The following is a 22,065-nucleotide window of genomic DNA, read 5'->3' on the forward strand; positions in this document are numbered from 1 at the left end:
GACAGATCATGAGTCCTTAAAACATTTAAAGGGACAAGGTAAGTTGAACAAGAGACATGCAAGGTAGGTTAAATACATCGAATCTTTTCCTTATGTCATTCATTACAAACAAGGTAAGGAAAATGTTGTGGCAGATATGTTATCTCGCAAGTATACTTTAATCTCGACTTAGATACTAAATTACTTGGTTTGGAGTATATAAAGGATTTGTATGTGAATGATTCTGACTTTTCCAGTATTTATGAAGCTTGTGAGAAGACTGCATTTGGTAAATTTTATAGGCATGATGGTTATTTATTTCGTGAAAACAGATTATGTGTGTCTATGAGTTCCTTACGTGAATTGCTTGTGAAGGAAGCACATGGGGGTGGATTAATGGGTCATTTCGGTATAGCTAAAACTTTAGACGTACTACAAGAGCATTTTTTTTGGCCACATATGAAACGAGATGTAGAGCGTGTTTGTACTCGATGTATTAAGTGTAAACAAGCCAAGTCTAGGGTCTTACCCCATGGTTTATATACACCTTTACCTATTCCTACTGTACCTTGGGAGGATATTTCTATGGACTTTGTTTTAGGATTACCTAGGTCTAGGAAGGGTAGTGATTCGGTTTTTGTCGTAGTTGATAGGTTTTCAAAAATGGCACACTTTATTCCATGTCGTAAAACTGATGATGCAACTTACATTGTTGATTTGTTTTTCAGGGAGATCGTGCATTTGCATGGAGTTCCAATAAGTATTGTATCTGATCATGATGTGAAGTTCTTAAGTTATTTTTGGAAGGTATTATGGGGTAAGTTAGGTACTAAACTACTATTTTCTACAACTTGTCACCCACAGACGAATGGACGAATAGAGGGAGTTAATAGAACTTTATCTTAGTTATTGTGTGTTGTATTAGAAAAGAATTTGAGAACTTGGGAGGATAACTTCCCACATGTAGAATTTGCATATAATAGGGTGGTGCATACATCTACTGGTCATTCACCTTTTGAAGTTGTTTATGGTTTTAATCCACTTACACCTTTGGACTTGTTACCTTTGCCTGTTGAGGAACGTACCAGTTTAGACGGCAAAAGGAAGACAGAGTTAGTTTGACAACTTTATGAGAAAGTTAGACAAAATATTGAGAGGAAGACTGAGCAATATGTCAAACAAGCTAACAAAAGAAGGCACAAGGTGGTCTTCCAACCTGGTGATTAGGTTTAGGTGCACATGCGGAAGGAACGGTTTCCATCCTAATGCAGATCTAAGTTGCATCTGAGAGGCGATGGTCCATTTAAAGTACTCGAGCGGATCAATGATAATGCTTATAGATTGGATCTTCCAGGTGAGTATAATATAAGTGCTACTTTTAATGTTTCTGACTTATCTCCTTTTGATGATGCAGATTTGAGGACAAATCCTTTTCAAGAGGGAGGGGATGATAGAGGTATCGTAGAAGCATCGAGCCATCAAGGAGATCTGCTATATATTTCGATTAGACCAATTACGAGGAGAAGAGCTAAGAAGATGTAACAAGCCTTAGTTGGACTCATGGAGGACTTGGAGACTAAGATCAGCTCACTCAAGGACGATTGGATGCTTGAAGGAGCCAACAGAGAGATCAACTTGATTCAGGCCCAAGATTATGTGCGAGCAAACTTTGAACGGTTATAACTTTTGATCCAGGAGGAGTTACAAGGCCTGTAATATATCAACGTGAAGTTCGTTTCGAGCTCTATAACCGTAACTAGCTTTGCTAGTTGAACCCAACTTGGAGGCCTAAATAACTTCATTTCAGCCCGTATTTCATAGTTTTTTGTTTACCTAAATTTAGGATTTTCAGTTTTATGATTTTGAGCTTGTTTGTGATTGGGCTAGACTTTATTGAGCCTAAGTGATATCTTTTCTTTTAATTTAATTAGTGTTTTGGGTAGTTACTTAGGTAATGGGCTTGGGAAGTTTGGAAGTCCATTGGGTCATGGGTAGTTTAGGGTTAAGTTGGCATTATACTATAAAAACAAAACATTTCATGATGAATAAAAACTTTTTGGTTGATTTTTCACAAATAGATTGCTTACTATTAAGTTTACAATCTTTGAACTTATCAAGCTTGTCTTGTGGCGTTCACCATTCTCAATACCAAGGTTCGTTCGATTTCATATCAATTCGGGTCAAGGTTTAATTACGTGACGAAACCGATTCAATCCTGGGAAAATATCTTCTGAGTGTTGGGTCTTGTGTCAAATCGTCAAGGTTCGCATCAAAAAGGCTATAATGCACTATGGGTGATTATAGATAGATTGACTAAATTGGCATATTTTATTCTAGTGAAAGATAGTTTTGCTTCAGACTAATTGGTCTAGATTTATGTACGAGAGATTGTGAGATTACATGGTGTACCCAAAACTATCATGTCAGATAGAGACCCCAGATTTGTTTCAACTTTTTGGGGTAGCTTACAAAAAGCATTGGGTACTAGGCTGGTATTTAGCATAACATATCATCCTCAAACAGATGGCCAGACAGAAAAGGTGAATCAAATATTAGAGGATACGTTGAGGGCCTGTTGTTTAAATTACAAAATGACCTGGCATGAAATGATTCCATTGATAGAATTTGCATATAATAATAGCTATCAGTCCACCATTAAAATGGCACCATATAAGGGTCTTTATGGAAGAAAGTGTAGATCTCCATTGCATTGGGATGACATAAGAGAGCAAGATGATTTGAGTCAAGTTCTTGGGCCTGAGTTAACCTAGAGGATGGTGGAAGATATAAAGACTATCAAGACTAGACTGAAGCAAGCTCATGACAGACAAAAGAGCTATGCAGATTTGAAAAGAAAAGAAGTAGAGTTTCAACCGGATGACAAAGTTTTTGTAAAAGTAGCCCCTTACAAGCACGTGATGAGATTTGAAAGAAAAGGGAAACTTGCTCCAAGATTTATTGGCCCATTTGAAATTTTAGAAAGAGTGGGCAAGGTGGCTTATAGACTTGCACTTCCACCTAGTATGGATCGAGTTCATAATGTATTTCATATTTCTTTATTGAGAAAGTACATTAGCGATCCTTCACATATATTGAAATCAGATGATGTGGAATTAAAAGAAGATTTAGCTTATGAGGAGCAACCGGTGCAGATACTAGACAGAAAAATAAAAAAGCTCTGAAATAAGACAATTCCATTAGAGAAAGTATTATGGAAGAATCATAAGGTGGAAGAAGCCACATGAGAGGTTGAACAACAAATGAGAGAGAAATTTCCTAACCTATTTGTTTAAATTTCGAGGAAGAAATTCTTTTAAGGGGGGAAGAAATGTAACATCCGAATTCAGGTGTGTCAGTAAACTCCACTTCCAAAATTACCCCTAGAGTTGATTTTATAACTTGTGGTTTAAAGAAATTGTAAAAGAATTATAAAAAACTACTAAATGAGCAATAATATTCAAAGGGGGTAAAATGGTCATTTTAGAAGGATTTAAGGGACAAAGTGGGAATGAAAATTGAATGGCACACTTGAAATTATATGATGGTGCTAAGGGTTTTTGGTAATTGGCTAAGGATAAAATAGTCATTTATGGAAAAGGTTAATAGCAATTTGGTCCAAAAGGTTTATAAAACCATTCATTATTCATCTTCTTCTTCATTTAGCTGAGAGCCTCCACCATTTTAGCTAAACTTTTCCCTTAAGCAAAATTCATCAAAAAACTTAGCGAAACCACCTAATTTCCAGAGCCTCTAGTTATAAAAAGTGTAGATCTGTCAATTCTGGTCAGTTCTAAGGTAAAAATTTTAATTTTTAAGATATGTCAAGTTTAGGGTTTTGATGGATGATTATATTTTTGGTTAATTAAGGTTGTTAGGAAGAAGAAAAGAAGGAGGATAAGCTTAAATCACCAAATTAGCAAAGAAAAGGTAAAAATTTCATACTTTACATACTTGAAGTAATTTGAGTTAGGTTATTTAAATAATATTTACTTATATAAGTGTGTAAGATATTAGAATTAAAGTGATTTATGCTTAAATAGATAAAGAAATTCACTAGGATTCATGATGTAATTTTTTGCCATAAGGGTATTTTAGACATTTCATATTCCTAGGGTTACCTTAATGGATTTTGTGTGTTGATTATATGAGAAATGATGAATTGATGAAAGAATTTGCATTAAGTTAATTTTTGCTTAATTATGTGCATGATATGTGAAATAGCCCTTATATTAAGTTTATATTATATATTTTGAAATTAATTTGATGCATGTGATATAAATAAATGTTTGAGAAAATAATATGATGTTTGATAAGGAGTGAAAAGAATAAGGAAGAACAATGAATGGGCATATTTCATATTATGGTTATATATGCATACATGATGAATCATAGTATATGCATGATTTCAGAAAAAATAAAGAAAGAGGAAAAGCATTTTCTAAGTTATGTATGTTTTCAGAAAATGGAAAACAGATGTTTTTGGTTTCATAATGACTTATATGATACAGGAAAGCAGAAAACATACTTAAAATCATTACACGTGAGTTGTACTGTGTGAACAACAAAGAAAAATATTAGCTATACTGTGTGGACAGCAAAGAAAAATATTAGCTGTACTGTGTGGACAGCAAAGAAAAAAAAGAATAAAATATGCATGTAAGAGAGAATTGTACTTTGTATGGTGACTGCAAGTACTGTCATATGTAGTCTAGACCGGTCAATGAAAATATTTGAAAAAAAAAAAAAGAAAGAGAGAGAAAGAATTAACAAATATTTTATGAAAGTTACTTACATTAGAATCATACATGTAAGCCTATGCGGCTAATAAAGAGTTGAGAAAGATGTACGATCAAAAAATAGAAAAGTCATGTTACTCATACATGCATAAATCATAACGAGTGAATCATATCGGTATAGTAAGAAATGAATAAATGGGTGAAAGAAAAGAATTATGATATGTGTTTAATGCGTGTTCTGTATCAATTATTTTATTGTAAATAGCTCAGACACGCTGAGTATGGAAGAGATTAGTACTGGTATGAAATACTTTGAGTATTGAGTATGATCTTCTTACTAAGCGATGGTCGCTCACTCCGTTTAATTTAATATTTTACAGGTAAAGAATTGCAGCAAAGGTTCTCGGGGAGCACTAGTGAGACATGAGGCTGAGGGAGGAAGACACTATATTTTTTTTGATTTATATGTTTTGATGTATATGTGAATATATGCATATATATATATATATATATATATATATATATATATATATATATATATATATATATATATATATATATATATATATATATATATATATATATATATATATATATATATATATATATATATATATATACTTTACGTAGATATTAGAGAATATGTATATATTTTGTTTTCTATATGTATATATGTGATTGTGTATAGCTATATCTATATATATATATATATGGCTAGTTATGAAAAATTGGTTATAAAGTTTCTGTGGGTGATAATTTTTATGATGGTTATTATTATATACTTATTTTATTAATTGTGATTAAGTTGATGAAAATCCAGTCGGTTGGTAAGACTGGTTTATGTGAATTATTAATTGGGAGTGTTACAAGGCATAATTAAAAAGAGAAAATATTCCCTGAGCCCTCTAAAATAGGGGAACTCTTGCCGTTTTTCTGTAACACACCTAATGGTTAGGAGAGGTTACATTTTTGGTATCAGAGCGCGATTTTGGGTACTTAAAGGAAGATGTAATAGAATATGTGGTACTATAATATAATATAATACAATATATCTATGGTTTTGCATTCTAATATTACACAGGTGCCCCTCATGTCTCACAGATCAGCTCCCGATAATCGACTGCAGTAAGTTGTTTTCTTTACCTGTATTCAAATAATAGAATAATAAATTCCTTATGCAGTTTTTAGATGAGGAGTACCACAAGACGAGGACGAGGACGGGGTCGTGGAAAGGGTATTCAGAGAGAGACGGGAGAACTGTCTAACCCTGCCCCGTCAGGTGGTTCAGGATTTGGGCTAGCAGAAATTAGAGATATAGTCCGTCAGATATTGACCGAGAGTCAAGATAGACCCACACCTGAAAATATAGTTAGATATGCCATTCGAGATGAGATTAAAAGTGAGATTCATGAGGAGGTCATAGAAGAAATCAGAAATGAAATGAGGAATGAGGGAAGAGAAGAAGTTGGAGCTCAAAGGCGACTTGAGCCCCTTTATTCTTTACCTAGTCAACATACCCCTCATGAATTTAAAGGTACTAAAGATCCTTTAATGGTTTATGAGTGGATCAAACAGGTGGAAAGTACCATGGATTTGTTTCCTATGACTAATAGAGAAAAAGTTCGGTATGCTAGTTTCTTGATGAGGGGAGAGGCCCGTGTGTGATGGGACCTAGTTAAAGAAACCAAAAATATGGATTTAATGACTTGGTAGGACTTTAGAAGGGTATTTGAGGCCTAATACAGAACAACTGATATGGTAGCAGTCAAAGTTCAGGAATTCATTTCTTTACAATAGGGAGAGGGTTCAGTAAAGGATTATTCTACCCGTTTTGATGTCCTATCTAGTTTTGCTCCAGGTATGGTGAGTACACCAAGTCTCTGATTGAACAGATTTCTTCAGGGCCTTAGACCCGAGATAGCCTCACATGTGCTAGCTGGACCACAACCTCTTCAAACTTATGAAGAGGCATTGGAGAGAGCATGTTGGAGATATATGTTAATAAGCTACCCAGGAATACAGACAGTGATGCCAAGTTAGTCAACTTTACCTACTTCGTTAACTATTTCAGCACCTGCTACAACATCAGGGGGTAGTTCAATTGGCTCCAATTTCATAAACAATAGGGGTAAAAGAAAATTCTAGTAAAAAACAAATAGAAAAGACGGGAAGAGTGACAAGAAGCCTAGAAAAGAAAATATTCCCCAATGTCAGATTTGTGGGAGACGTCATAGCGGGGAATGTTGGTACCAGTAGAAACAGGTGATTTGTTATAGATGCTGACAGCCAGGACATATAGCAAAGGATTGCCAGAGTGCTGAGGTGTCAGTCCCGATATAGCCATAGCAAAGCCTAATTCCGCCAGTGCAACCAGGAAGAGGTACTAATGCACAAGTCTATACAACTACCCATAGTCAGACATAGGCTAGCCCATCTGCAGTTACTGGTCAGCTCTTATTCCACTATATTTCTTTATATGCATTGATTGATTCAGGAGCTACACACTCCTTTATTGCACCGGGGGTTATTGAAAGGGTAGGTTTAGTGCCTATTAGATCTATCCATTCCATTAGAATTGAGATGCCATATGAGGGGAGTGTGATTACAGATAAGATGTTAAAAGACCAAAGGGTAGTGATACATAGGAGAGAGTTAAAGGTGGACTTGATTATCTTTGATATGTCTGATTTTGATGTTATCCTGGGTATGGATTTCTTAGAAAGATAAGAAAAAGGCTCAATTCCAACTTGACAATGGGGATCACTTCAGTTTTTGAGAAGGCCATCAACCTAGTATGATGATCAGTAGTGTAAAGGCACAAAAATTATTGAAAAAGAGGTGTACGGGATATTTAGCTCATATGGTGCATGAGCATGATATCCAAAGATTGGGTGTTTAGGATGTCCCAATAGTACGAGATTTCTCAGATGTCTTTCCTGATGAGCTACTAGGTTTACCTCTAGAGAGAGAGTTAGAGTTCAGTATAGAGTTAGAACCTTGCTCAGCCCCAATTTCAAAGGCCTCTTACCAGATGGCTCTAGCTGAATTACAAGAATTAAAGAAACAGCTGAAAGAACTTTTAGATAAGGGTTTTATTAGACCCAGTCACTCTCCTTGGGGAGCACCCATACTATTTGTCAAAAGGAAAGATGGGTCGCTTCGTATGTGCATAGATTACAGAGAGTTGAATAAATTGACAATGAAGAATAAATACCCGTTGCCTTGAATTGATGATTTATTTGATTAATTGTGAGGAGCTTCTGTGTTCTCCAAAATTGACTTGAGGTCGGGTTATCACCGGGTAAGGATTACAGAGCAAGATATTCCAAAGACAGCTTTTCGGACCCGTTACGGGCACTACGAGTTTGTGGTGATGCCCTTTGGATTGACTAATGCCCCAACAATCTTTATGGATTTAATGAATCGAGTATTTCATGATTGCCTTGACAAATTCCTAGTGGTATTTATTGATGATATCTTGATATATTCTAAATCAGAAGAAGAACATGTCGAACACTTGAGATTTGTGCTACAAAGATTGAGAGAAAAGAAATTGTATGCCAAATTCTCTAAGCGTGAATTCTGGTTGGATCGAGTAGTATTTTTGGGACATGTGGTTACTAAGGAAGGTATAGCTGTAGACCCCAGTAAAGTGGAAATAATACTTGATTGGGTGAGGCTGAAGACGGTGAAAGAGATCAAAAGCTTTTTAGGGCTAGCCGACTATTACAAGAGATTTGTACAAGGTTTTGCCCGGTTTGCCAAGCCACTTACAACTCTTACTAGACAAGGAACTCTTTTTCTATAAACTGATGCTTGTGAAAAGAGTTTGCAAGAGCTAAAAAGGCGGTTGACTACAACTCCTATTTTAGTATTACCAGAGGAAGGTATCGACTATGATATTTATTGTGATGCCTCGCATAATGGCTTAGAAGTCGTGCTGATGCAAAAGGGTAAGGTGATAGCGTATGCCTCTCGGTAGTTAAAAGATTATGAAACACGCTACCCTACACATGATTTAGAGTTAGCAGCAGTGGTTTTTGCTTTAAAAATTTGGAGGCATTATTTATATGGAGTTAAATGTAATATCTACACCAACCATAAAAGTCTAAAATATTTGAAAACGTTGTGGCTAATGCATTGTCAAGAAGGTATGCACTTCTTACTACTTTAGATGCTAAATTGCTTGGTTTTGAGCATATTAAAGAGTTGTATGCACATGATTATGATTTTAGCAATGTGTATAATGCATGTGAGAAAGCTACCTTTGAAAAATTTTATAGGCATAATGAGTACTTCTTTCGTTTGAATAAGCTTTATGTGCCTAAGTGTTCTTTGCGTTTGATGTTAATTCGTGAGGCACATGAAGAAGGGTTGATGGGTCACTTTGGCATAGCTAAAACTTTAGATGTTTTACAAGAGCATTTTTTTGGCCTAACATGAAATTTGATGTTTCTAAGTATTGCACTAATTGTATCACATGTTTGCAAGCTAAGTCTAAAGTGCATCCACATGGTTTGTACACGCTATTGCCTGTCCCACATTCACCTTAGGTAGATGTTTCTATGGATTTTGTACTTGGACTACCTAGGTCTAGACGTGGTAATGATAGCATCTATGTGGTAGTTGATCGGTTTTCTAAGATGACACACTTTATTCCATGTCATAAAACTGATGACGCTTCACATGTTGCTAACTTGTTCTTTAAAGAGGTAGTACATTTACATGGTATGCCAAGAACTATTGTTAGTGATAGTATGCAAAATTTTTGTCCTACTTTTGGAAGACCTTGTGGGCGAAATTAGGAACTAAGTTGTTATTTAGTACTACTTGTCATCCATAAACTGATGGTCAAACTGAAGTTATGAATAGAACTTTTTTTTTTTGTAAGTAATAATAAATTTATACCAAAGAAAGGATATACAAATGCTTATCTAGGACAAAGCCCCTAGATTAAGCTTTACACAAGCATACCTAGGACAAGCCCTAGGTTATGCCGAACAAACAAGAAAGCTCTAAAACAAACAATGGATCATATTGATCCAAGGATACATCTCAAAACAATCACTTTAAATGGAAACACCATACTTTGCCTACTCAAATATTGAATTATGGACACCCCAATTGTTTGCAATTGACACATTCTCACTAGACTTCTTCACTTTCTTCAAACAACTTATCCTTACTCTAACACAATCTTTAATAAGAATTGTGACTCTCTCCTTTGGCACTCCACCTCTTCCAAAACAAATATCATTCCTAGCCTTCCAAATGTGGTAGACGGTTGCACCAAAACACACCTTACTCACAATATTCTTGAAATTGTCCTCCTTCCATTTGCTAGCCAATTCCACAATCAAATTGATCCATGGCAAGGGATTGAGTTGTTGATTACAAAGGTTTAGCACTTCAATCTAGATTTGGGAGCTAAATACACACCTAAAGAAGAGGTGGTCCATGCATTCCGGCTCCTCATTGCACAAAGGGCAAGAATTGTGAGAGATAACACCAAATCTCACTAATTTATCCCTTGTCATAAATTTGCCTCTAATACCCAACCAAACAATGAAGGAGTGTCTTAGTAAGTGCCTTTTAAACCATACAAGCTTGTGCCAAGTAACCTTCTCCTTCCTAACCCGAATTACCTCCCAAGCCGATTTGATGGAGAAAATGCCGCTAGATTTGGGGGACCAAATTAATGAGTCCTCTCCACCCATGGGGCAGCAAGGGAGAGCATCCTTTATTTCCAAAAGGTGACTTGAGTTTGCCACCGGCCATTTCCACCTATGCTCCTCAACAACTTCCTTTACAAGTGCATTCTTAGGAATACCCGCATCATAGATAATCCTAGGTCCATATTTATCCAACAATGGTCCATGGGGATGCCAATTGTCATGCCAAAGAAATGTGTTTTCCCCATTGCCAATTATCTTCTTAAACTTGGGCTTCATAAGTGCCCTTAGGCCTAGGATCTTCCTCCAAACCCATGAACTCTCACTATTAGGATTTATTTCCCAAAAACATTTTCCTCTTAGCTTGTTGGTTTTAACCCATTCCACCCAAAGAGAATGCCTCTTATCCATGAGAATCTTCCACATATTCTTTATTATGGCAGCTTTGTTCCAAGTTTTGCTCCTCATAATACCTAAGCCTCCCTCAATTTTAGGAACACATACCTCATCCCAAGCAACCTTGGCCTTCTTACCATCCATAGAAGCACCACTCCAAAGGAAGTTCCTTAAGATTCCGTCTATCTCCTTATGGACACTTGATGGGAGAATAAACATAGATGACCAATACACTTGAATGCTAAAAAGGACTACCTTGATAAGAATAAGCCTCCCCGCATAAGATAAGAATTTGCTACGCCATGAGGTGATTCGCCCAACAATCTTTTGAACCAGCAGCTTGCAATCACAACTCTTGAGCTTTGATGAAGTTATTGGCACACCTAAGTACTTGAAAGGCAGCTCTCCCACCTCCATATTGATTATAGCCGAGAGTTGAGTCTTCTCTTCTTGGGATACCCCAGAAAGGAATATATTGCTTTTATTGCAATTCATTTTGAGCCTGGATGATTCATGAAAGTAGATTAGAGTCTTTTCCATAAGGGAGATGGAAGCATAATCCGCCCTACAAAACAAAATAAGATCATCGGCAAAGCAAAGGTGTGTTATATTATTTTCCTTGCATTTCCAATAATGGCCAAAAGAAGGTTGGTTCTTTAATTCCCCAAGCATACATGAAAGTATCTCCATTGCCATAACAAAGAGGTAAGGGGATATAGGCTCCCCTTGCCTTAAACCATGAGAACTCTTGAAAAAACCAACTAATTCACCATTGATCCCCAAGGAGAAAGAAGGAGTTGTAATGCAACTCTCAATCCAGCCTATAAATTCCTCCGGAATACCAATTGCTCCAAGAATTTCAAGAATGAAATCCCAATGTACCATGTCATATGCCTTCAAGAGATCAATCTTCATAGCACATTTCTTATTTTTGCTAAATTTGTGAAAGTTATGCATAAGGTCTTGGCATAACATGATGTTTTCTCCAATATTTCGACCACCCACAAAGGCTCCTTGAGCTTTATCAATGAAGTTAGGGAGGATAACTTTAAGCCAGTTTGCAAGGATCTTGGAAATACATTTGTAGATAGTGTTGCAACAAGCTATAGGCCTATAGTCTTTGCACATAGAAGAGTTGGCCACCTTAGGAACAAGAGCAAGGATAGTACAATTTACCTCTTTGAGGAGATGACCCGAGGAGAAGAAATGCTTGATAGCTTTGATCACATCACTCCCCACAATCTCCCAAGCTGCCTTAAAGAAGAAAGCACCATATCCATCCGGCCCCGGAGCTTTATTGTTGTCCATTGCAAATATGGTGGATTTGATTTCCTCCTCCTCCACTTCCTTGATCATCATCTCCTTATCTTGATGCACCATACGAAATTTGACCAGCTTTTGAATTTCCTCAAGGCTTGATTTGCAAGAATCCATGGAGTTGAGAACATTCCTGAAATAGCTTACAAACTCCTTTTTAACTTCTCCCATATCACTCACAAACGTCCCATCATCAAGGATCACTCATTTAATAGAATTTCTACTCCTTCTTGCCTTAATACATTTGAAGAAGTACTTGGTATTTTGATCCCCTTCTTGTAGCCAATGGACCTTTGCTTTTTGTTGAGCCAAGGATTCTTCAGCTTCACTAAGTCTACTATAGTTATCCAGCCATGTTTTTTCTTCCTTAGCTAAATCTTCATCCAGAGGGTAGATTTGGAGCCTATTTTGAGCATTTTCTAGGTTATATCTAGCTTCCACCACCTTTTCGGAAATATTCCAAAAGCCATTCTTATTTAACTTCCTTAAAGCACCTTTTAATCCCTTGAGTTTGTTGACAAGATTGAACATAGGGCTGCCCTCAAAATCCTCTTTCCAAGCCTCCTTTACAATCTTGAGGAAGTTTTCATGATTCGCCCATATGTTGTAGAATTTGAATGGGATCTTTCTCCTCTCCTCACCACCCCCACAAGTCACCACACAAGGAGAATGATCTGAAATGGAAGGATTGAGAAAACTAGCAAAAGAATCCGCAAAAACATCAGTCCAATATTCATTGCCAAGAGCTCTATCCAATTTACATGCTATTCTCCTTTGCCCTTCACTAGAATTACTCCAAGTGAGATGATTCCCCATATACCTCAAGTCATCTAGATTTGCCTCTCTACAACAATTGTTTAGATAATCACAATAAGTATCTCCCCACATAACCCCTCCTATTTTTTCATTTGGACCTCTGATTGAATTGAAATCACCCATAATTAGCCAAGGTTTACTTCCCATCTGATTTGAGTGTTTAATTATTTCCTTCCAAAGAGTTTTCCTCTCCAAAGGTTGGTTAAACCCATACACTATAGTTAACGCCACATGGGTTTTCTCCTTCACTAACCATGCATCAAGATGAATGAATTGGGGAGCCTTTTCTTTAATGTCTATACTGATAGCTTCCTTATTCCATCCTACCAATATTCTCCCATTAGAACATACACCATTATTATTGTCATACTCCCAATCTCTCATAATACTACTTGTCACTCTTTGAATAATATGAGACCCTACTTTAGTTTCTAAAACAGCCATGAAATCAATATTATTCTGAAGAATATGATGTCTAACCTCTTTTTGCTTGATAGGAGCATTTAGACCCCTAATATTCCAGCATGCAAATTTGGTCATTTGGAAGGATGGGGTGGAGAATTTGCTTTCCTATGCTTTGCCGATTTCTTCCCCAAGTTCTTACTCTTCAAATCAGCATCCTCCTTCCTAAAGTCCATCTCATCCACCTTAAGCTTTCCACCAAATGGAACCATTGCCGGAGAAGCTTCTTGATCCATATTCTCCATATCACTCACCTCCAGACTTATGTATAAAGGAGATACTTCACTCTCACGTGCACTCACACTTGCTGCCAAGGGAGGACAAGGCTCTTTCGACGTGCTAGCTTCACTTTCATACCTCTTTTCTTCCATAATTGCATCACCCAAGGTGTTCCCATGTGTTACTTCCTGATTCGGCTTTATTTTATCTTTCTCCAGCACTTGAGACTCCTTAATAGCCAAGGCAGAAAATCTATTGCTCTTATATGCAAACACATTTTTCCCCATAGTTTTTTGCACCTCCCCCACTTTGTCTTTGGTTTTCTTGTCATAGCCTTTTGTTACTTGGGCCTTTTATCTTTCCCATGCAGTCTTGTAGGCACCATAATTCCATCCACCTTCTTCAAAGAATTACGAGAAGTTATGTCATCACCTTGTTTAAATGCTAAAGAGCAACTTGCTGTGGAGTGTCCAAAACATTTGCATCCATTCCATTTTATAGGTTTCCATGCATATTCCACATTGATTACCATGGTTTCTCCATTTGGCAAAGTTAAACTAATATCCTCGGGGCATTCCGAATCCACCTCTATCTCAATGCAAACTCTAGCATACTCCAATCTTATCCCTTCTTCGGTAATGGAATCCATATAAAGCGGATTTCCAATTGCACTTGCTAAGTAGCTAAGTCCTTTCGGAGTCCAAAACTTAAGGGGAATGCCATACATTTTAACCCATATAGCCACCTTCTTAACATCATTTATCACCATAGGGAGGTTTGTAGTCCATTTCCGAATGAGAAACGACTGTCCTTGCATGGTAAGTTGTCCTTCTTCCACAGCTCTTGAAGCTCCCTCAATATCTTGAAACTTTAGAATAATCACACCTTGCCCCGAAGTCATGACATCTATGAGGCCAAAAGTAGTCCACATCATCTCCAAAGCTCTCTTGACCGTCAAGAATGGTGGCCTTTTGCGAAGGAAAAAACCTACAGCGCAAGTGTTCCACTTGATTGCACCTTGCTCAGCAACTTCTTGAGGTGGTGCCACACAAATTCGCCCTTTAGAGTCTTTCCCTTTAGGTTCAAAAAACTCCAGCTTTACATTAGACTTTTTAGGGGTGAAAAGAGAGTTCCAAGGAGCTCTCTTCACCACCTCTCCATCTACTTCCGAATGCTCTACCAAGCACGGGCCGAAATCAGACACCTTCCCCAAAGTAGGAGAATCCATTCTATTTTGGTGTAAGGGAGTTGTAGCCAAGAGAGATGGACTTTGCATGGGAATAACAATACTATGCGATATTCAAGAAAAAAAACAGCAAGGAGGAGAACACAACAGCCAACGCACACTAAATCAGGAAAAAGTTTACTGACCACGGAAAGCAGACCTGCAGCTTAAATTTGAATTTTAAAGCGCTCCAAGAACAATCACAAGGAGGACGGAGGAAATACAAGCTGGGAAATAACAAAGATCACAGATACACTGCAGTAGCTAGAAACCAAAGATGAACGTTCAAAATGTGAAGAAGAAAACGTGTAATCAAAACAAGGAAAAAGAGAAACTAAGAAAGGAACACACAAAACTGAAACCTAATACTAGCTGGATGGAAAGAGGACCAAAAGAGAAAAAACAAGGAGGAGAGACACCATGCGAGGAGGCACAACCAAGGGTGAGGTTGACGGAAGTGAAAGATTTTAAGAAAAAGTGGAAAAGATTTTAGAGAGAAGGGAGTTAGGGCAATTATTGCATGCTATCATCAAAAAGAATGTGAAGTCTTGGGATGAAAGTTTACCCCATGTAGAGTTTGCATATAATAGGGTTGTGCATTCATCAATGCACAATTCACCTTTTGAAATTGTGTATAGTTTTAATCCTTTAACACCATTAGATTTATCTCTTTTACCTTTGGAAGAGCGTGTTAATTTTGATGGAGCTAAGAAGGTAGAATTTGTGCACAATTTCCATGAGAAAGTGAGGCAAAACATAGATAAAAGGAACCAACAAGTGGCGAACCAAAGGAATCAAAGGCGTAAGAAGTTGGTTTTTGAGCCTAGTGATTGGGTTTGGCTGCATTTGCGCAAAGAACGGTTCCCTTTGCAAAGGCCATCTAAACTTCACCTACGAGGAGATGGACCTTTTCAAGTTGTTGCAAGGATTAATGACAATGCATATAAATTAGATCTCCCTGGTGAGTATAATGTTAGTGCAACCTTTAATGTTTCTGACCTTCTTCCTTTTGATTATGCAGGTGGAGATTCGAGGTCGAATCCTTTCGAGGAAGGGGGGAGTGATGCGAATGATTAAGGGATAACTTTACCAAATTCGCACATGGGGAAGCATAACGATGGAGGTTCAAATTCTACTTCAACAAACACGAAGAAGTTGGATCCATTGAGCTATGATGGAGGCCCAATTACATGAGCAAGAGCCAAGAAGATGAAAGCAGCAATCATTGGGCTTGTTTAAAGTCATTTGGAGCTTACGGGAAAGAGTCCAAGTGAAGTCAAAAGGGAACTCATGGTCAACGACATGACAATCATGGAGTTTAGTTCAAGGCTTGTGCATTTAATTCAATTTGAAGAATTAAAATAGCATACTTTAACACAAGGAGACCAAATACATGAATTGGTCTAAGGGCAGCAAGGAGCACATGTTGGGCTTAGTCAAATATGCATATGGAAGCCCAAGTCACATCAATTCAGCTAGCTCTTTTGTGATTAGTTATTATTTAGTTGTTATCCTAATTTAATTAGGAAAGCTTGTTTAGTTATTATCTAATTGTTATCCTAGTTTAATTAGGAAAGTGTTTAGTTGTCATGAGTTGTTATTTTCCTTTTTTTAAAAGGATTTATTTCGTTTTTTAGGGTTAGAAGCAACATATATATATGTATTAAACTCAAGATTATGGGAGCTTGATTCTAATCCAAAATTTCAAATTTCTCCAAAGTTCTTGTGAGAGTTTTCTTTGAATTCATTTCTTGAGAAAGTTGTGAATTCTTTATTTGATAATTAGACTTCCTTGTTGTTAGATAACAAGAGGGTTCTAATTCTTTTGGTTTATGCTAGATAGATCTTTGGGCAAGATTCCAATAGATTGTTGTAGTTCTTGTTAGATCGGTTAGCAAGGGTTGTATCAAGGGTGAATGACAATGCTTACAAAATTGTACTACCGGATGAATTTGGGGCGTGTCCGCTACATTCAATGTGGGAGATTTATCCCCATCTCTTGAAGACATGGCATTGGAGGATTTGAGGGCAAATCCTTTTCAAGTGTGGGAGGATGATCCAAACTCGGATCCAATTGAAGGTCCATGCTTGGTCCATAGTCCATCCAAGACTCCATCAAGTGCAATCCAATCAAGACCAATAGAAGAATACCAAGTCCAATCTCATCACTTGACAAATTCGGCCCTACATGAAGTGTGCAGTCCAAAAACTTGTTTTGAAGAGAGGCAAGTACAAACCCAATCTATGTTCAAGCCCATTTTGTCCCTACCTTCATTTTGGGGGTCCCAAGCCCTCCTTTGGTCACTCTCTTATCACTTGGGTCCATTAAAATCCAACAAGCCCAATAGAGAGTTTAATTAGCTCTATGTATTTTATTGTCTAATTATGCACTTTACTTGTTGTTTGTGCTAAACTATGTGTAATTAAGTTTATTAGTTGCCTTGGGTGAAGCTAGGCAAGTCAAAGAAGCTCAAAGAAGGAGACAAGAGTTGACATATCAAATGCCTCTAAGAATTACTTCTATTGGCAAAGCAATTCATGACAATTTGACCTTCCTTTGCCTTACATTCTTCTTTGGGATTAACATGAAGATTAGAGCCAAGTGACTTTGAAACAAGCTTGAAATGTAATTTAGCTTCATTTAGGTTTCATTTAAATGTAATTTGAAGCCTATTTAAAGGCTCCTCTGGTGATGTACGTTTTTTGGCTTGAATATTGAAGAAAATCTTCCTTGTAAGTGTTTTGCAAATTCCCCCTTTATCCAACTCTTAACCAAGGGGTTGGTGGTGATTCAAGGCTGGTGGGTTCCCTTTAGGCCTTGGTTTATTGGTTAAAGTGTTACTTACTTGTTCTTACTCTCATCTCTTATCATTTTCTCCCTTGGCCAAAGTTTCTCATGAAAACTATTTGGCTGAAATTTATTTTTTCTATCGAGTTATGGTAGTTTAGAGTTGTGTTCGGAATTGAACTTGCTTGATCATCCCGATATAACTCACCTAATATTTGAGCTTGAACTAAAACCACATCACAAAGTGGCAATAAGAAAGCAATGGGTTTCTCCTCAACTTTGCAAAAGTGGTGCATATTCAACCAAACATGCAACAAGAAACCAAAAATCAAAAACTGTTTCCACTGTTCATGTGGTATAAGCAGTTTTTTTTTTCTTACAGTTTAACCAACCAAATCAACTCCAAATCCATCAGAATTCATTTCATCATATTCACAACACAAAGAAATTTCTTTCAAGCTATGGACGTACACAATTGGTGTAGAGTAAGGCAATCAAATTACAAGTAGAATGTAGTGGTAGAAATGGTAATTATATTGCAACTCTCTGCCATAATCAAAATTAACACACATACACACTCTAATTTGGATTTCTAGGGAAACATAAAATGTAACCAAGGCATAAAGGAAAGTTCCACCAACCTTGGGGCCTTCCACCACCAATCTTCCACCAAGAATGATTGGATAAAGGAAAATAAGAAAGATAGCCAACAAAGCTTCTTCAAGTTTTCATTCCAAAAGTAATAACTGCACTTTACAAAGCATAGCCACTTTATATGGGAGTAAGTGGCGGCAAGATATATGTGTACATAGACTTTTAATAAAATAGTTCACTCTAGCCCTTAATTCACTCTAAACCACACAAAATAAGCCATGTCATACTTTAAATAAATGCAATAGGACAAAATGTTACTATTATTCCATAAAAAGTGGGCTCTTGTCTCCACCAAAGCTCTCCTTTCATCCAATTTCATCCAACTCTCCCAATTGGGCTTTGAGCACCTTTTTGGGCTTTAAAATGGAGTGATGGATGGTTGTAACTTCACTTGGGCTTCAAAGAGGACTTCTTGGATCTTTAAGACCTATTAGATCATGAGAGTTTTGGATCCAAGTAATAGCATTGCACCCATAAGCAAAGGTGGGCCAAGGTGGAAAAAGCAATGAATCTTTGGGCTTGCATGGAGATAATTCTTCATTCTCAATGGTGGCTTGAGCCAAATGGAGACTTGATAGAGACTTAGAAGCAACAGTTGGAGAAGTGGCCGAAATACATCATCCCCCCGGGTTGGGAAAGACTTGCCCTCAAGTCCTCAAGGTGGCTATCCTCTATGTATGGTGAAATATCTCCAATGTTGAAGGTGGCCGAGACTCCTCCCATTTCATCCAAAAGATTCATCTTGTATGCATAATCATTCACCCTCTCAAGCACTTCAAATGGTCCATCAGCCCTTGGAGCTAGCTTACTCCTCCTTTTGCTTGGAAATCTCTCTTTTCTCAAATGCACCATAACCAAGTTACCAGGTTTGAAAATGGATGGCTTTCTATGCTTGTTGACCTTTTTCTTGTAAGCTTCATTGGCTTTCATGATCTAAAATTTGATGGATTCATGGAGTTTCTTCATGGCAGTAGCTTTCTCCTTGGCTTCATTATGAATTTATACATCAAGAGGCAAAGAAGTGAGATCCAAAGGAGTTAAAGGATTGAGACCATACACTACCTCAAATGGAGAGCATCCGATTGTAGTGCTTGGACCCCTATTGTATGCAAATTTAGCTTGGGCAAGCTTCAAATCCCAATCTCTTAAGTGTTTGCTAACCATGGTTCTCAAAATGGCTCCCAAGGTTCTATTGGTTACCTCAGTTTGGCCATCCGTTTAAGGGTGATGGAAGGTGCTAAACATGAGTTTAGTGCCCAATTTACTCCACAAAGTCCTCCAAAAATGGCTTAAGAATTTGGTATTCCTATTCGAAACTATGGTTTTAGGGATTCCATGAAGTCTCACCACTTCTTTGAAGAATAAGTTAGCCACTTTGCTTGCATCTTCAGTCTTGGTGCATGGTAGGAAGTGAGCCATTTTGGAAAACCTATCAACCACCACCATTATTGCATCTTTCCCTCTTTGAGTTCTAGAAAGAGCTACCACAAAATCCATGCTTAGATCTTCCCAAGGCTGCTCCGAAACAGGCAAAGGCATGTAAGGACTAGCTTTAAAATGAGATTTGGACCTTTGACAAGTGCCACACCTTGCTACAATGGCTTGGACGTCACTAACCATCTTAGGCCAATAAAAATGTTCCTTGAGCATCTCTAAGGTTTTATTTATGCCAAAATGACCTGTCAACCTACCAACATGTGTCCTCTTAATGAGAAGCTCTCTAACCTTAGGTATGCATAATTTGGTTCCTTTGAAGAGGAAACTATCTTGGACAGCGTAGTCTTTATAGGCACCCATTGAACACTTCTTCAAGATCTCTCCAAGCTCTTCATCTTCATGATAATAATCTTTCATGAGCTGAAACCCAAGGACCCCTGCATCAAGTATGGATAATAGATAATGTCTCCTTGAGAGTGCATCAGCAACTACATTAGAAGCTCTTTGCTTATAGGAAGAAACAAAAGAAAAAGATTGAAGGAATTCTACCCATTTAGCATGCCTTGCACTTATCTTTTGTTGGCTACTAAGAAACTTCAAAGCTTGATGATCTGAATGAAGAACAAATTGCTTAGGCCTTAAGTAATGACTCCAATGATCTAAGGCCCTAACAATAGCATAAAATTCTTTATCATAGGTGGAATATCTCCTCTTTGTATCATTAAGCTTCTCACTAAAATAAGCTATGGATCTTTTAGCTTGAGTGAGGACTGCCCTAATGCCAACTCCACTAGCATCACACTCCACTTCAAACACTTTATCAAAGTCAGGTAAGGCTAAGATGAGGGTTTCACATAACCTCTTCTTAATCTCCTCAAATACTTTGGAGGCTGTCGTGGATCATTCAAACCTATTCTCCTTCATGCGTTCAGTGATGGGAGCCATGAGAGTGCTAAAATTAGGCATAAAATGCCTATAGAAAGAAGCAAGGTCATGGAAGCTCCTAACTTCAGTGAAAGTCTTTGGTTGGGGTCAAGTTTTAATGGCATCTACCTTGGATTGATCTACTTGAATGCCATCCTTAGAAACTACATATCCAAGGAACACAACTTGGTCTACAAAGAATTCACACTTCTCTTCTTTTGCATATAACTTATTTTTCCTCAACACATCAAAAACACTTCTCAAATGCAAGACATAATCATCAAGGGTTTTGCTATATACTAATATGTCATCAAAATAAACAATAACAAATGCACCAATGTAAGGTTTGAGTACCTCATTCATAAGCCTCATGAAAGTGCTTGGAGCATTTGAAAGGCCAAAGGGCATAACCAACCATTCATATAAGCCTTCCTTAGTCTTGAAGGTTGTCTTCCATTCATCTTCATCTTTCATCCTTATTTGATGGTAGCCACTCCTTAGATCAATTTTGTAGAAGACACAAGCACCATGTAACTCATCAAGCATGTCATCAAGTCTAGGGATGGGATACCTATACTTGATGGTTATATTGTTAATGGCTCTACTATCCACACACATCCTATATAAGCCATCTTTCTTAGGAACAAGTAGGGCTGGAACAGAACATGGACTCATGCTAGGCTTTATAAAGCCTTTTTTCAATCAATTCTTCCACTTGCCTTTGCAACTCTTTAGTCTCCATGGGATTGCATCTATAGGTTGGCTTATTAGGCAATGGTGCACCTGAAACCAAGTCAATTTGATGCTCAATGCCTCTTATAAGAGGGAGGCCGGATGGAAGCTCTAGTGGGAACACATCTTCAAATTCGACTAAGAGAGATTGAACTAAGGGATGGGCTTCTTTCTTCTTATGTTTGAGCTCCCCTTCAAGTATAAGTAGTGCAAAGACAAGTTGCAAACTCAAAAGAGCCTTTTCTACTTGCTGCCCATTCATATACATACTCTCCCTTCTAACAGCCTTATTAGCTTCTTGGGGGCTAAGAGGTAGCAAAGTAATGGTCTTCCCCTTGAATTTGAAGGAATAAGTGTTCTTTTTACCATCATGAGTTACTTCTCTATCAAATTGCCAATGTCTCTCTAGCAACAAATGGCATGCATCCATGGGAACTACATCACACACAATCTCATCTTGGTAATGCTTACCAATGGAGAAGGAAACAAGTACTTGTTTCGCTACTTGGAGGCTAGTCCCATTGTTCAACCATTGGAGCTTATATGGTTGAGGATGAGGTATGGTAGACAATCCAAGTTTCTCCACTAATGTAGATGAAGCCACATTTGCACAACTTCCACTATCTATAATCAAAGAACACACCTTGCCTCCAACGATGCATCTTGATTGGAAAATTTGGAGTCTTTGTTCCTCATGTGGAAAGGACT

The 22,065-nt window shown here is 37.5% G+C and overlaps 1 protein-coding gene across 1 annotated transcript; it reads right to left on the bottom strand.

Moving 5' to 3' along the window:
- Positions 1-13,937: 13,937 nt before the first annotated feature.
- LOC123200907 lies at positions 13,938-14,825 on the bottom strand. Its single transcript, XM_044616287.1, has one exon. The coding sequence runs from the start codon at positions 14,823-14,825 to the stop codon at positions 13,938-13,940; it is 888 nt and encodes a 295-aa protein (XP_044472222.1).
- Positions 14,826-22,065: the final 7,240 nt, after the last annotated feature.

The sequence above is a fragment of the Mangifera indica genome, chromosome 17 (assembly GCF_011075055.1).
Source record: "Mangifera indica cultivar Alphonso chromosome 17, CATAS_Mindica_2.1, whole genome shotgun sequence".
In the NCBI taxonomy this organism is placed as follows: domain Eukaryota; kingdom Viridiplantae; phylum Streptophyta; class Magnoliopsida; order Sapindales; family Anacardiaceae; genus Mangifera; species Mangifera indica.

Coding starts and splice junctions, on each gene's coding strand:
- LOC123200907 (XM_044616287.1), bottom strand. CDS start 14,825: ATGGATTCTCCTACTTTGGGGAAGGTGTCTGATTTCGGCCCGTGCTTG.